The following is a 13,415-nucleotide window of genomic DNA, read 5'->3' on the forward strand; positions in this document are numbered from 1 at the left end:
AAAAATCCTGATTCCGACTTTTAGAAATCATTGTGAATTTAAGAGGTGTGTGAGCCAGACACAGCAGCTACAGCGCATGCGTGTAATTACGCTAACATTCCAAACCGGAAGGCGTGTCGCTAAACTCCCAAGTGATTCATCTTCTTAAACATATACGATCTTCGGTGCAACTCCTCTGACAGCTAGCAAGTGAGCAACTCCTCTACCCTCTCAACAAGTAAGTTGACAGCTCTTTTCTCCACGTACGCGTTGGTTTCAGTGTCACCTTTAGGCACAGCGAGGACCGAGACGTTGTTTTCCTTCTACTTTCTCGTCATCTTCCTCCGGAGTCGGGCGGGGTGTTGCTGAGTGAGCTCGCTCTTCCACATAGTGGTCCAACTGTTTTGGACTTCGAGCTGGTTAGCTTTAGCCACACTTAGCTTCAGGTCGCAGGTCTAGCCTGGCACACATAGGCACTTCCTCTTTCGCTTGCTTTCACCTGTTCTGGTAGCTAGCTCCTTCTCTACAGAGTTGCTTGTCTCAAATGTTATTTCTGTCAACGTGTTGGTATGAAATGGCTGTACGGACAAGTTAGCTTGCCACTAGCTAATGCATAGTGTCTATCTCTGTGTGTGTGTTGTTTATATTAACAACCTGCTGTGAGATGAGTCTGTCAGTTTTACATGTACCTTTTCATTTTACCCTTCCCTAAATGTCCGTGTTGAAAGAGGAAACGCTGTCCTATTATGCCTGCGGAGGATGCTGTGAGAGACTGGTGTGCTCCATCCAGGCCTTCAGAAACCAATGAGAGCAGCAATAACAGTTTACTGCAGTCATGAGTTAGAAACATGTTCCCCAACGCCGAGTAAGACAATATTACATTGAGTTTGGACCACACATTCATTATGTACAAACACTGACAACTGTCTCCTCGGCTGGATAAAACACATCACAAACATTTTAAATGTATTATTAGTCATCAAGTGACTTTTTGTGTGTGGAAATAAACCATTTACACACACAATTGGTGTCTATTTCAGAAAGGGATCATAAGGCGTGTGTTTGACATACACCGCTCAATTGAGTTTTAGTCGCCTGGAGGGCGTACAGGTCTGTCGTAGAAAGTGTGTCAGTACCTCAGTAACCTCACTGTTGTCATGTTGCCACAGCATTTGTTCTGCTGTCTTTGGATGAGCTCCAGGATTTGTCTCTGGGGTGACTTGAGAAATCTGAGACTTAAACATCCACAATACATAAATAAAGCAGGACCAGGAGATATTAACACAAATATCAATGTGTTTCATTCAGACCTTAAAAAAGTTAATACAATAAAAGTGTGTTATTTTGTTTGATAGTCTTATTGTTTGTTACTCCAAACCAGGGCACACAATTGAGGTCAACACATATTATATTGTTATAATAAAGTCCCCCATTGTTAATAGGCTTTAGTCCAATATGTTCTTACTGTATCCAACATTAGGGTCTGGCTGTTTTACTTTTAGCCCTTTTAAATTGCTCAATCTGCTTTGGTTGATATAAGCAACATTTTAAAATGATATAGAGCCACGATAAGGTAAGCAGTCTCTTGACGAGCAGTAGATTGTGGATGTTTAAACAAATAGTAATAAATGATGTCGGCCAGGCTTTAGCGTTGGCATGAAGCCAAAGTGGCCTTTTGTTGTTTGTCTTAATGCAACTAGTTTATTCAGAAGTTGCATTCGACAGCCGACCAGTGAACTAACCAGTATAGCAGGAAATACTTGGCCGGCATTTCACACAGATTCATTAAATGGACTGAATTGTGTAGTCTTTTTATAATCTTGTATGCAGTAATACAGGTTGTCATAACATCATACTTCAGTTAAAAACCGTGTACTTCAAGAGGAAGTGATTCAATGACGTTTAATGTGTCACTAAAAGCAGATACTATTGTGTTCACCAACAAGCCTCAAAACAGGTTTCAGTTTCAGGCCTAGTTACAAAGGAGAATGAACAATTTCTCTCTGTGAGGCTTTGTGGACAGTCACCTGGCTCAATCTGGTTCCTGGTAGCACTGACTGAGGTTACTTGTAACAAACTATGAGATGGATGCTTTTGGAGGGAAAGGAACTCCCAACCCAGATCGTGCTAATGTTACACCCCACACAGGATGGAGTTACTCATCCAGACTTGTGCTGTAGCAGATTGTTAGTAATTACAGAGGCAGCCACAAAAACTTTACAAACAGACAAGACCAAAAGATTGCACAAATGTAAATATATTAAAGTAATACTGTCTTAAAAACTGAGTTGAATCATCCCAACAAACACACAATGTTGTCTTTTAGGCTACCCACAGAACAGTTTGAGCACGCTGTAATGACAGGGCTGTTCAGTGTTCAGTTATTTTACATAATCGTTCAGAGATAGAAAAGATATAGTCAGCGGGTTGGGCAGTCGTAGCTTTGTTCCTCACTTGGAGATTACAGTTAGGTTAGTTAGTTTGTGGCACAAGTCCGACATGTAGGCATGATTATCCACAACCAAAAGAGAAGCCAAGCCAAAGGCACTGACTGAAAAGATGGTAGTTGAAAGGAAAAGTTTGTCCCAACCCTCCAAGTGTTACTTTTTCACTAATGCATACTGTACACAGGGTCATGTATAACAATTTAATCAAATGCAATGTGATTTTGTGCTTCAGTGTTTATGTGTGTCTGTTGAAAATTGGACACACACACCCTCCCAGATGTAATGTGTCCGGTTAGCCCAGTGCTTGTGGGTGTTGTTCAGCCGGTCTATGTCACGAGCCACTCACAGTTTCCAAACAGCCAGTGGTTAGGTGGCAACGCTGCCAACTAAGGCAGCACTGGAGCAGCAGGCTGTAATGACTGGGTCCAAACTTGCCACTGAGTTTACAGTTTGAGTTGCAGCTAAAGAGAAAGCGACTGTTCAGCCCCACAAGGGCAACAATTTGAGTGAAAGTAGGAAAAAAAACAGTGTAATCTGGATAATTACTGTTTTATGTGTATAATAGCCAGGTTTGAAATTACCAGGTGGCAGTAAAACCTTGAATGGATAAATCTGTTTCAGTCACCTCCCTCATTTTCTTGCTATGACAACAATTCAAAAGCCTTTATTGCAGTTTGTTTGTTTATTTACTTTGCAGTTAGTATTACTACTCTCTACTTGCAGAGTTAACAAAGTGTGATTAATAGCTAGTTCAGTGTGTCATGTGTCAGATCCAGAATGATTACAGAAGCAGAGACATGTGATCCAAGAGAGCCAACATACTTTTGCTCTATACGGTTCCTTCTCATTGCAGCTTCTTCCTGAAGGCTGCTGGGTAATTGATTAAGTGTGATTTGAGCACATGACCCATTTGCTTTCCTCTTGCTCCATGTGGTGTGTAACGTTGTGTGTCATTTGCCAGAGCTAAGTGTGTATAAATGCTTTTTGTATGCATGCCATCACTGTGTATGTATGGATGCCCCCTTCATGCTTTTGGTGCATGTTCAGATCATAAACGTTGCATAACTAAAATATGAATCTTTCTTTATAAAGTTTTCAAAAATGCCCCTCACATTTGTTTAAGTCCAGAGAAACATTACATGTTAGAGGCATATCCTCACAAATTAAACTGAACAGAACTGCTATAAAACATCCTTAAGTATTCAGGTGTTTTATTTTTTTATGCTTAGTATTTGTGAGCCAGGTTTCAAGCATCTGCCCTCGAAAACATGTTGGCAAAATGAACGAGCCAGCAAGATCTAACATGTGGAGGCAATGGGCTGGTACAGAAGTGTGGACATACTTTGTCAGTGTTTTTCTTTTGGCGCTATGCTAGTAAACACACACATAGAGTAAAAGAACAAAGGGTAAAATACTTTAACAGAGACATATTATCCTCATTTCTAGATACATGCTTTTCACAATACAGGACCTTTAACATTTAGCCCAGTAGATACTTAGAATGTAGTCTGAAATATTGTAGACTTTAACGGAGATTATTTTCTGCAGTTATCCAAAATCCAATGTAAAAATCCTGCCGGTTTATTGTCGAGCAAAACCAGTGCGATGCTAACTTTCGGGCTGGCCTTCAAATACACATCAACAAAAATTTACTTGGCTTACAAAGTTTACTAATCAAATACTTGAATGTGGAAAATAGGACCATGCAGAAACGTGTCTGCCAGCTCGGGCTTGTCGGACGCTGTGACGGGCACTAATCACACTGCGGCACGGCCGATTCGTGGTACACTTACAAATTGTGCTAACTTCCGGACTGGTATCATTAACTCCAAGATGACAGGTTCAGAATATGCCCTACAAACCAAGGTAGTTGTTAGGCCAGTGCCTGGCATTTCCTTGCTGTTCTGAATGGGTGTGTTTTTAGTTTGGCATTCCTTTACAGAGACAACGCTGCACACAGTACATTGACTGTGACGTAATACACCCTTTATTAGCCAGTGTTAATAGATCCTAGACAGATGCAACACCACCTACGTTGTGTAGTACTCTCAATCACTAAGAGGATCTTGCAACTCTTTCAGTGTAATACCTCAAATGTTCACACAAAAAAACCAGCAGAAAACACCTCATAGTATAGTCTAATGCATTATGTTTATCTTCCCACAGAGTTGGGCGGACAGGACAGGGAAGGGGAGAGCTTTGACCCTGGTCTCCCCAGCCGACCCCTGAGTAAACCAGCCAGCCATGGATGACCGCTCCTCTCTTGGAAAAGTCAGCAGCTCCACCGAGTCCGTCGCCACCGTCACCAGTGAGGAGTTTGTTCTGGTTCAGACTAGTGCTGCCGGGTCACCGCAGGGCTCTGAGGGCAAACCAAGACTCAAGGTCAGAACGGTACAAAATGTAATTTACGTTCCCCTAAAGAATACACGTAAAGCCACTTCAAGGCCGTTAGTCAGATGTTCTGTTGCAAAAGGTCAATTGCGGCAACTAACTTTTATATGTCAAGAAGTAGTAGCGCTGACTCAGTCCAGGAAGCTCCACTCTGTCTTTATCTATCTTTCTGTTTCTTTATTCTGACCTGGTTTTTATCTGTCCTTGTTTTTCCTTCGCCCTCACCCTAAATTTTCTCTTTTCCTCAGATGTCTTGGAACGGGAGTGAGCAGCTGGAGAAAGCTATGGAGGAGGTGTTGGACGATGACGACGAGGTGAAGGTGGAGAAGAGTAATGTGGAAAAGATGGAGAAGGACAAGGACCCAGAGACCGGAGCCCCGGAGCCCCAATCTTCAGTTACAGGTCCATTTCTTGTCATTGTGTCCTAATTGTAGTTACAATCTGCCAGTCAGCTGTTCTTTCATTCACCTAAACATCTTAAATATTAAGTTTATTCTTCCTAGTGTATAGATAGTCTTCCTTTTTACGCAAGATATTACTGTCAAAAGGCAGCTGATTGAATTGTGAGTCTTTCTGCTCGACACACGCACACACACACTCTAACACTGTGGCTTAACATTTCTTGAATTGTTTTGCTAAATCAATTAGTTAAATCCGAACATACCACTGCAACAGAATGCATGTTGGCATATTTCAGCGTTTTTTCTGCAGGCTGTTATCGCTTCAAGTTATTTTGAGGTATTTGTCTTTTTTTTTAATTGAATGAAGGATGAAAAGTCTGCATGGCATTGACCTTCCAAAATATGGTATTGCGATATCATTAGCGAGGCTGGTATCTAAACTCTCTGACATTGGCTGAACTGTTCTGTAAATCAGCAACGACATGTTGGCGCTGACTGCTGGACAAACACTAGTGCAAAAACAATATGCTAACAGTGGTCAACAATACACTGCTTAGTGGTGTGAGACGTTAGCACTACAAGGGATACAGTTTACAGGCTACAAACCCTCTGGAAAACCTTAAGGTTGCTTTAAATCTAAAATAATATAGTACTCTATAACATCATATGTTCTGGTCTGTCTGGAGATCGACGTAAAGTCTCCTTTTTTATTTGGACACCGGCAGCCTCAGCTCTTCAAACGCTTCCCATGAAGCTTCTTACTTTTAGGTGAAATACAACTGCAGGTGATATCGTGTGTCACAGAGGGAGGACGCACCTGCTCTCTCTCTCTCTCCAGACCGACAGTGCATTTAGCAATGTTGTCAACACTTAAGTTTGTAGCGCAACAAACAACAACTCAAGGTGTGTCAACTTTTTCATAGTACTATGTCATTGTCTTTTAAACACGTATATAGTCTTGAATGTATTTATTATGTGCCTTATGTACGTTGTTGTTACCAACTCTTTCTGTGTGTACGCACTTAGTTCAACCCCTTCTTTACGTATTTACTTGCGGTTGTTTCTGTCTTCACAGTGGTGCTCGTGTTTTGTTTTTTACTACTGCTGAGTGAACTAAGAGGAAGTGGTTTAGTGCAATCATGTTAAATACTAGCCAGTCAGCAGTGGAAGTGCAGTTTTTGCTCTCATTGTTCTGCTTCCTGTTTGCAAAGTGTGAAAGTACCAGGTCAACCTTCCTGTGTAGTTCTCTCGCACCTTCGGCTTACCATTACCTCTTCTTGGTTGTCTTTTTCTAGTTTTCTCTAAGGCCACAGGAGGTGAAAACATTTTATCAGGATACTTTGACGGCATGCCAGATTCATGCTTTACGGTGTTGTTGAAAACTAATAACACAATTGTTCTTGTATCTTAGTTAAAATGTTACCAGACAGCAGAGAAAAGGGTTCAGTTTATCTTTAGATTACGGACAAAACATCCCCAGAAGATGTTTTTAACTTTTCAGGAAGATTAACAATATCGCAACCTCTCTGCTGTCCGTCCACAGAAACATGTCCGGCACCATCCAGCCCCACCGTGCTGGAGGAGGACAGTGTCCAGTTCAACAAGCTGTCCTACCTCGGCTGCACCTGGGTCAAAGCCCCTCGCAACGAGGCCGAGGCACAGAGGGCCATGGTCACTCTACGGGCCGAAAGCGCCATCCCCATCCCCGTCACCCTGCACGTCCCCTGTGGACCGGACGGCTCCGTCAGGTCAGCCACACACACTAAGAGACAGACACCGAGTATATTGAGCCCGTGATCAATTAATGGCCTTTGGTAAAGGGACAGTATAATATACCGTACGCCATGTTATCAGTGTGCGAAATACCGACTGCGTCCGAGGTCGACCAAGAACAGATTAGCATGAATCTTGCGTGTTAGCTAGCAGAAGAAGTAAAGTTGAAAGTGGATATCACGTGAGGTGAGGTGAGAGAAACCTTTTGACCTTCCTGAATCATGAAGGATAACATGAAATGTTCAAATACACTAGATAAGCAATGAGACGTGGCTTCTTTAACCACTCTGAAAGTATTGACATTTCCGCTCTGCTAGACAAGAGTGACACGGAGGCCGCAGATGCCTTTTTGTTCTGACTGGAAGTTTGGATAAATGCCATTTATTGAGGGAAACTATTACTATACGGAGCCTTTTTTAACCCCAAAGTTGCATAACGTATCTGATGCAACCCATTTTAAGAATCACTGATGTAAAAAAATATATAAAACCCTGTAAATATTTGCTGTTTCACTGACTCGTTACAAGTCTGAACCAAAACGCCATTTTCACCTGTCACTAAAATGACTCCCCAGGATTGTGGACCAGGCCTCTGGGACCGAGATCGCCTCGTTCCCGATCTACAAGGTGTTGTTCTGCGCTCGTGGAAAGGAGGGCTCGGTGGAAAGTGACTGTTTCTCCTTCACTGAGAGTTACCGGAGCTCCGAGGACTTCCAGATTCACGTCTTCTCCTGCCACATCAAAGAGGCTGTGAGTTACACGCCTACATGTACTCCTCGTTATAAACTGTAGCTCAACATGGTTTCCTCTCTGCCGTGGAGCTTTAAAGGCGAGTTACTTTGTCAACATGGCTGTGTGAACCAGAACCGCTGTGCTCAGTAATGCAGTTATGCAAATCGAAAAATGACTTTGAACAGGAAACGGAAACAAGTATTTTGTAGCTTATCTAAATCTTTCATTCCACACACACCGTTTTACCTGCCTCTGTTTCTTTTTAATAATGTAAAATGTCACATTAATAAGTAAATGACATGTATAATGTTACCCACCCCTTAACAGTAATGAATACAGTACACATGTACTTGACAATAGTGAATTTGTTCTTAAGTGGCAGAATTAGGAAGCTGCCGCTGGACTCTAATAAACATACAGTGATACCCACTTCTGTTGTAACTTAACAGACATTTCAGTACATATCTGTTAAGTGTGCTTTGTATGTTAACATAAAACTGGTAGAGATTTACTCGAGTCCAATAACTACTGAGACCAGCTGAGGGCACTGTTGTCCTCTATTGAGTTTTCTCAATAATGTTAACGTTCTATTTTATTCTTTATTCATCATGTTCTGCTCATTTCTATTAATTCCTAATTTCCTAGCACAACATTTTTCTTAAAGGAAAGTCTATCCCATATAGATTTGTATTCATTATTTATTTTGTCTTCCTAATCTTTCCTACTTCCTTGTCTCTTCTACCTGTAATGTTTCTGTTTGTCTTTTCCATCCAGGTCAGTCGTATCCTGTACAGTTTCTCTACAGCGTTTAAACGTTCATCGCGGCCGGCAGACATCAGGGACCCGGCGCTGTCCAGTCTGCCTGATGGTGACCTCTACACCTTCTCCGTCACGTTGGAAATAAAAGAGGATGATGGCAAGGGCAACTACAGGTGCGTTGCCCACACACAGCCATGCAGATACACACTGCACCATGACATAGGTGTACATTCACAAAAGGTATATTAAATGTGAACATTTCCTTAACATTATTCTATTTATGAAAGAGGAATGATGCTATATTATAGTTTGATCATCTGTGGTGCATGTAAATCACACGGCTGTTAATATCCCAGATATGTTGATAGTTGGAAAGCTTCAATACACTGAAGCAGTACAATTTTATCTAACTGTTAATGTTCATCTGTGAAGAGTGTAACGCTTATCGGCACAGTAAGACAATATTTTAATTTTCACTTGAGTATTTTAGACGGATTTATATTTTCTGTTCCCCTTTTTTGAAATAAAGTGGCCCAAAAGTTGTTTTGAAAGCACACCAAATACCCATCAAGTACAACACACTTGTCCTGTTTCATCTCCAATTGAATGACATCTATGTCCCTAAGGTTCAGCATGATAACTCCCCACACACACACCCTTTCTTTCTCTTTACAGTCCAGTGCCAAAGGACAGAGATAAATTCTACTTCAAGCTGCGACAGGGTGTTCAGAAGAAGGTCGTGGTTTCAGTTCAGCAAATGTGCAACAAGGAGCTGGGCATCGAGAGGTGAGGGTGTGAAAAGAAATGATGCATGACACCGTCCTGGTAACCTTCCATTGGAGGCTCTTTGTTGAGGTGTTTATTCCTCACACACTCTTTTCAAGAGGGATTTAATCTTATTTACTGTATAGTTTAAGTTTTCCCCAGGTCATGTTGCACCTGGCTTTCCAAAAGTTAGGAATTGCCAGACATTAAATGTCTACATTTCTTTCTTTACTTCCACTAACACTTTGCTTTTTGTGGTTGTTTTTTGTATATTGTCGGCTTAATTTGCTGTACTTCAGACAGACGCTTGCCTTTTCATCTATATTGGTGCCGTAGCCACCAGAGATTGTCAGGCAGCTGGCTCAGCAGGACAAATAAGCTTAACGAAAGGAGTTAATGATGTAGAGCTCAAAAAACGCTGCTCTAAACATGCTGGGGATTCACACAGCACACCAAATCTACAGTCTTGTCATAAACTTCATTCTGGCAAATCAAACAATGAGTTTTCCAGATTAAAGAATCAGGTTAGCTTGTCTTCATAAGGACAGTGCAAGTGCACATACTCAGTGGTCACATATTGACGGAAACCAACAAGAACAAAAGAAAAAGTAAAATGAGACACGCCACCCAAATGGAGCACAATACAAAATAATGCCCCAACAGAGGAATACTAGTGTAGTTAAATCATTTCCTGCGATCTCTAATTTGTATGTGTTTACACGCTCGAGCAGCACAGCAACACCAAAGAACTAGGTCATCCTCATAACTCCCCTCCTTTCTTCATTCCCTCACCTCCTATCGCTATCAGAGGGAGACAGACACCTGCCCTCTCCTTTATTTTTAGCCTCTATGGAAACCCCTATTGTGCTCAGAACTGATCCTTCCTGATGGGCTTTGCCCATGTTCGACAACACTTTATTTCATTAATTTTCATTTTTTTTAAACCTGGACGTATTGGTTAATTGCTTTTAAATGCGATACAGTATAGTTCTGCAATATGAGGTTTATGGATGCTGTCCACTCTTACACATTCCTTTGAGATATCACTTTGCAAGACCCCGTGACCCATATCTTTAAACCTCAGTATGAGCCCTCCCAAGTGCTAGCCTAACTGTAATTGTATTCTTGTACAACGCTATTTAAAAGTGCTGACGACTTGATGGCACCTCCGATAACTTGCGGTTATGTTGGATTTGTACTATGACCTGGAAACGATGTAAAGTATAGTGCAACATCTTTATATTATGTCTAATAAAAACAGAAGTTTGCCTGCTATATGTTTTTTTGTAATTTGAAAATTACCCGTATTTTTTTAACTTCCTGTTTGTCTGGCCTTTTCTGTTTGAGAGGGGGTCTTTTATCTTTTAATACCTGATAGATTATAAGGCATTATTGCAATGTTAATGAGGATAGTTTGATCACTTGAGTTGTTTTTATATATTCCGATTTCCTTTCCCTCCCAAGAACTACTTTGATTCACTCTGCAGGTGACTGCAGACTGTAACTCTACAATGGAATTAGTGAATATTGATTTGTGATTGTACCTCCTGTGTCTTCCCCTCTAGGTGCTTTGGGATGCTGCTGAGTCCAGGACAGAAAGTCTGCAACAGCGGCATGCATCTACTGGAGATGGTGAGCAGAACGCACCTCGGCTATTTTAAAATTTCATTTCATCGTAGTCGAAGGAATCGCTCACCCTTAAAATGACCATTTCTATATAAAGCACTCTGTCTGGATTACCTTGAGGTTATGAAGAAAACGTTGTTTTTTACACATACCAAGCAGTACAGGAACAAAAATGTTGTAAATCCTTGATAAATAAAAATGAATGGGGTTAACTAGATAAAAACATCCCTTTACAAACTCTCGCACAACTCTTCCAGTATAATCCAAGGCTTGTTTACACATTTATATGCCAAATATTTCCAAAACAAACGCATCTTCACCCAAATTCTTACAATTAAAAACACTTCAGGTACTACAGTCTCACGCTTCAAAGTTTCCTTCAAGAAGTCACGGTGATCAAATGGAAATTTGAAGTGTGAAGTATTCCTTTAACTGGCATTTTTATTTGTGAAACTGATATTGGGTGCTTTTACAGCGACCTAGTACATGATCCATGCATTAACACCTACACAGGAGTCGATGGGGAAGAGCTCCGATGGGAAGGCCTACGTGATCACTGGAAAATGGAACCCCAACATGGCGGCTTTCCAACTGCTGAATGAAGACACACCCAAAGGTGAGGAGCGTTATGGCCGCCTTAAATTATGTCTCACAGATTACAATTCAATATATATGCAGCAGCTGTGAAATATTACAAGTTGCAGTCATGTGCCACTGAGCAAAGCGAGCAATTTGACTTCGAAATAACCTTGAATTCTTAAAAAAAGTAACTTTCAACAATGCATAAAGGCATGTTGGTAAGATATTTCAATGCTGATGTTGTAGTAATAGTAATTTAGTAATTAAAAGTGTTGCTGCATTTATGATCTGTGTCAACTGAAACCCAGCAGTTCTTGTTTACTGGTTGTTCACAAACAAATATGAAGTAGAAATTATTTCCATACATTATCATCACGTATGTGATGTGGCATTGAACAAAGCTCAAGGTCACATCTGAGAGTTATGCAGCGCTTGCGTTGGAGGCTACATGTGATAATTGCCGTCATCCGTTCTAACACACAGCCTTGTACCTGGCCTTGTGAGCATTACTCGTCAAAGTCTGGCACGTTTTCGCACATTGAAGCGTGAGTTGTGTGTCAGGCGGTGGAGCTAACGGAGCGGTGGACACTCACTCAAGTGAGAAATAGTAATAAAAGCAGCATTTTGAGGAAATTATTCTCATGCAAGTCACTTTGCATTTCTGTCTAGCTTATAGCTTTGCAGGTCTTTGAGCTTAATGCATTTTCCTCTTTTATTGTCTCTTTCTTTTGCAAAATGAGGCTCCTAATAACATAACTTGATAACTTAGCCCTGCAGGATTATTCTATTGCATATACACAAACAATTGTATAATAATTATTTTGATTTTGAATACTTTCATGAACATAAATTAAATGTACGTTCACAAACCCGCTCAGATTAACATATTGGAGTTGAACAAATTGTTCATTATGTACTTGAGAAATTACCAATTTTATTATGATTTTGAAGCGAAGTATTTATTATACGGGTTGAGACCGGATCCCAGAGTGTTTCCAGGCAGAGCGCTTTCCTCACCAAATACATTACCGCTAACAAATTAGAGCACTTGGCAACCTGCTTACTTAAAGGCTGCTGGAGTTTGACTTGGAAGTGGGTGGCAGGTCTTACAAAGCACTCTACCTAACTTACACACACACACACGCACGCACACACACATGCACACACAGAGAGACATAACAAAAGGACATTTGAAGGGAATTATGTCGCATAGAAAGTAGCTTTTTTTTATACATTATTATGCATTCAGTGTGATGTGGAACTGGTGGTAATTTTCAAATCTTACTTTCCTCGGGAGGCGCTGGGAAGAGTCAACATTACTGTTGAGTAGTTTCCTGCTGAGCAAATAATCAGTTCATGGATTAATGATTAACTTGCCAAAAAAAAAGTAAGCTAACTGAGTTCTTTGTCCAAGATAATCTTGTTCATTTCTTTCTTTTCACAATCTGGAGCTACTTGTAACCAACACCTGGGAACCAAACCATCAAAAGACATGCTTTTATTATCGGCTAACTGTAAACTATCTCAGCATCAGCGCCAAGAGTATCTGAATCTTCAAACAAAGTACTTTCTCCCCAAAAAACAAGTGCTTAATATTATCATAACTGCATCTATATTTAGGCGCTGGTTTATCATTTCTGTGCCTCCTCAGGTTGATTGTCTGTTTCCCATTGTTTTTTATTTAACATAAAGTTAATGAAGTCATCTGTTCCTGTATAAACCAAAACATTTCCACCATGAAAACAAGTTCAAATCCCATTGCTCAGCTTGCAGAATACACTTTTTCACCTACAGTAACAAATACATTTATAGACTTCAGTTGTGAAGTTGATGACATTAACGTTGCGTCGTTATCCACTAGAGGGTGTGGCATCCTCACAGGATGCATGGTGTGGATTATCCTGCCTCCCAGTCGAGGCCAGTCAGATGAAAAGTGAAATCTCCTCCGCTTACAGTTGCATTTA

At 40.8% G+C, this 13,415-nt stretch overlaps 1 protein-coding gene across 2 annotated transcripts in view; it reads left to right on the forward strand.

Annotated features, from left to right (window-relative positions):
- Positions 1-138: 138 nt before the first annotated feature.
- The window catches only part of rabgap1l (RAB GTPase activating protein 1-like), a 91,599-nt gene continuing 78,322 nt past the window's right edge, over positions 139-13,415 (forward strand). For both annotated transcript variants that reach the window (XM_068589502.1, XM_068589503.1), the window contains exons 1-9: positions 139-217; positions 4,593-4,808; positions 5,066-5,219; positions 6,762-6,966; positions 7,566-7,740; positions 8,497-8,654; positions 9,157-9,267; positions 10,812-10,878; positions 11,386-11,488. In XM_068589502.1, the coding sequence (XP_068445603.1) occupies positions 4,671-4,808; positions 5,066-5,219; positions 6,762-6,966; positions 7,566-7,740; positions 8,497-8,654; positions 9,157-9,267; positions 10,812-10,878; positions 11,386-11,488 (1,111 nt within the window). In that variant the 5' untranslated portion in view covers positions 139-217; positions 4,593-4,670. The remainder of the gene's footprint in view (positions 218-4,592; positions 4,809-5,065; positions 5,220-6,761; positions 6,967-7,565; positions 7,741-8,496; positions 8,655-9,156; positions 9,268-10,811; positions 10,879-11,385; positions 11,489-13,415) is intronic.

This window comes from Clinocottus analis, unplaced genomic scaffold (assembly GCF_023055335.1).
Source record: "Clinocottus analis isolate CAN_PGR_092001 unplaced genomic scaffold, fCliAna1.0.p SCAF_23, whole genome shotgun sequence".
Lineage (NCBI taxonomy): Eukaryota > Metazoa > Chordata > Actinopteri > Perciformes > Cottidae > Clinocottus > Clinocottus analis.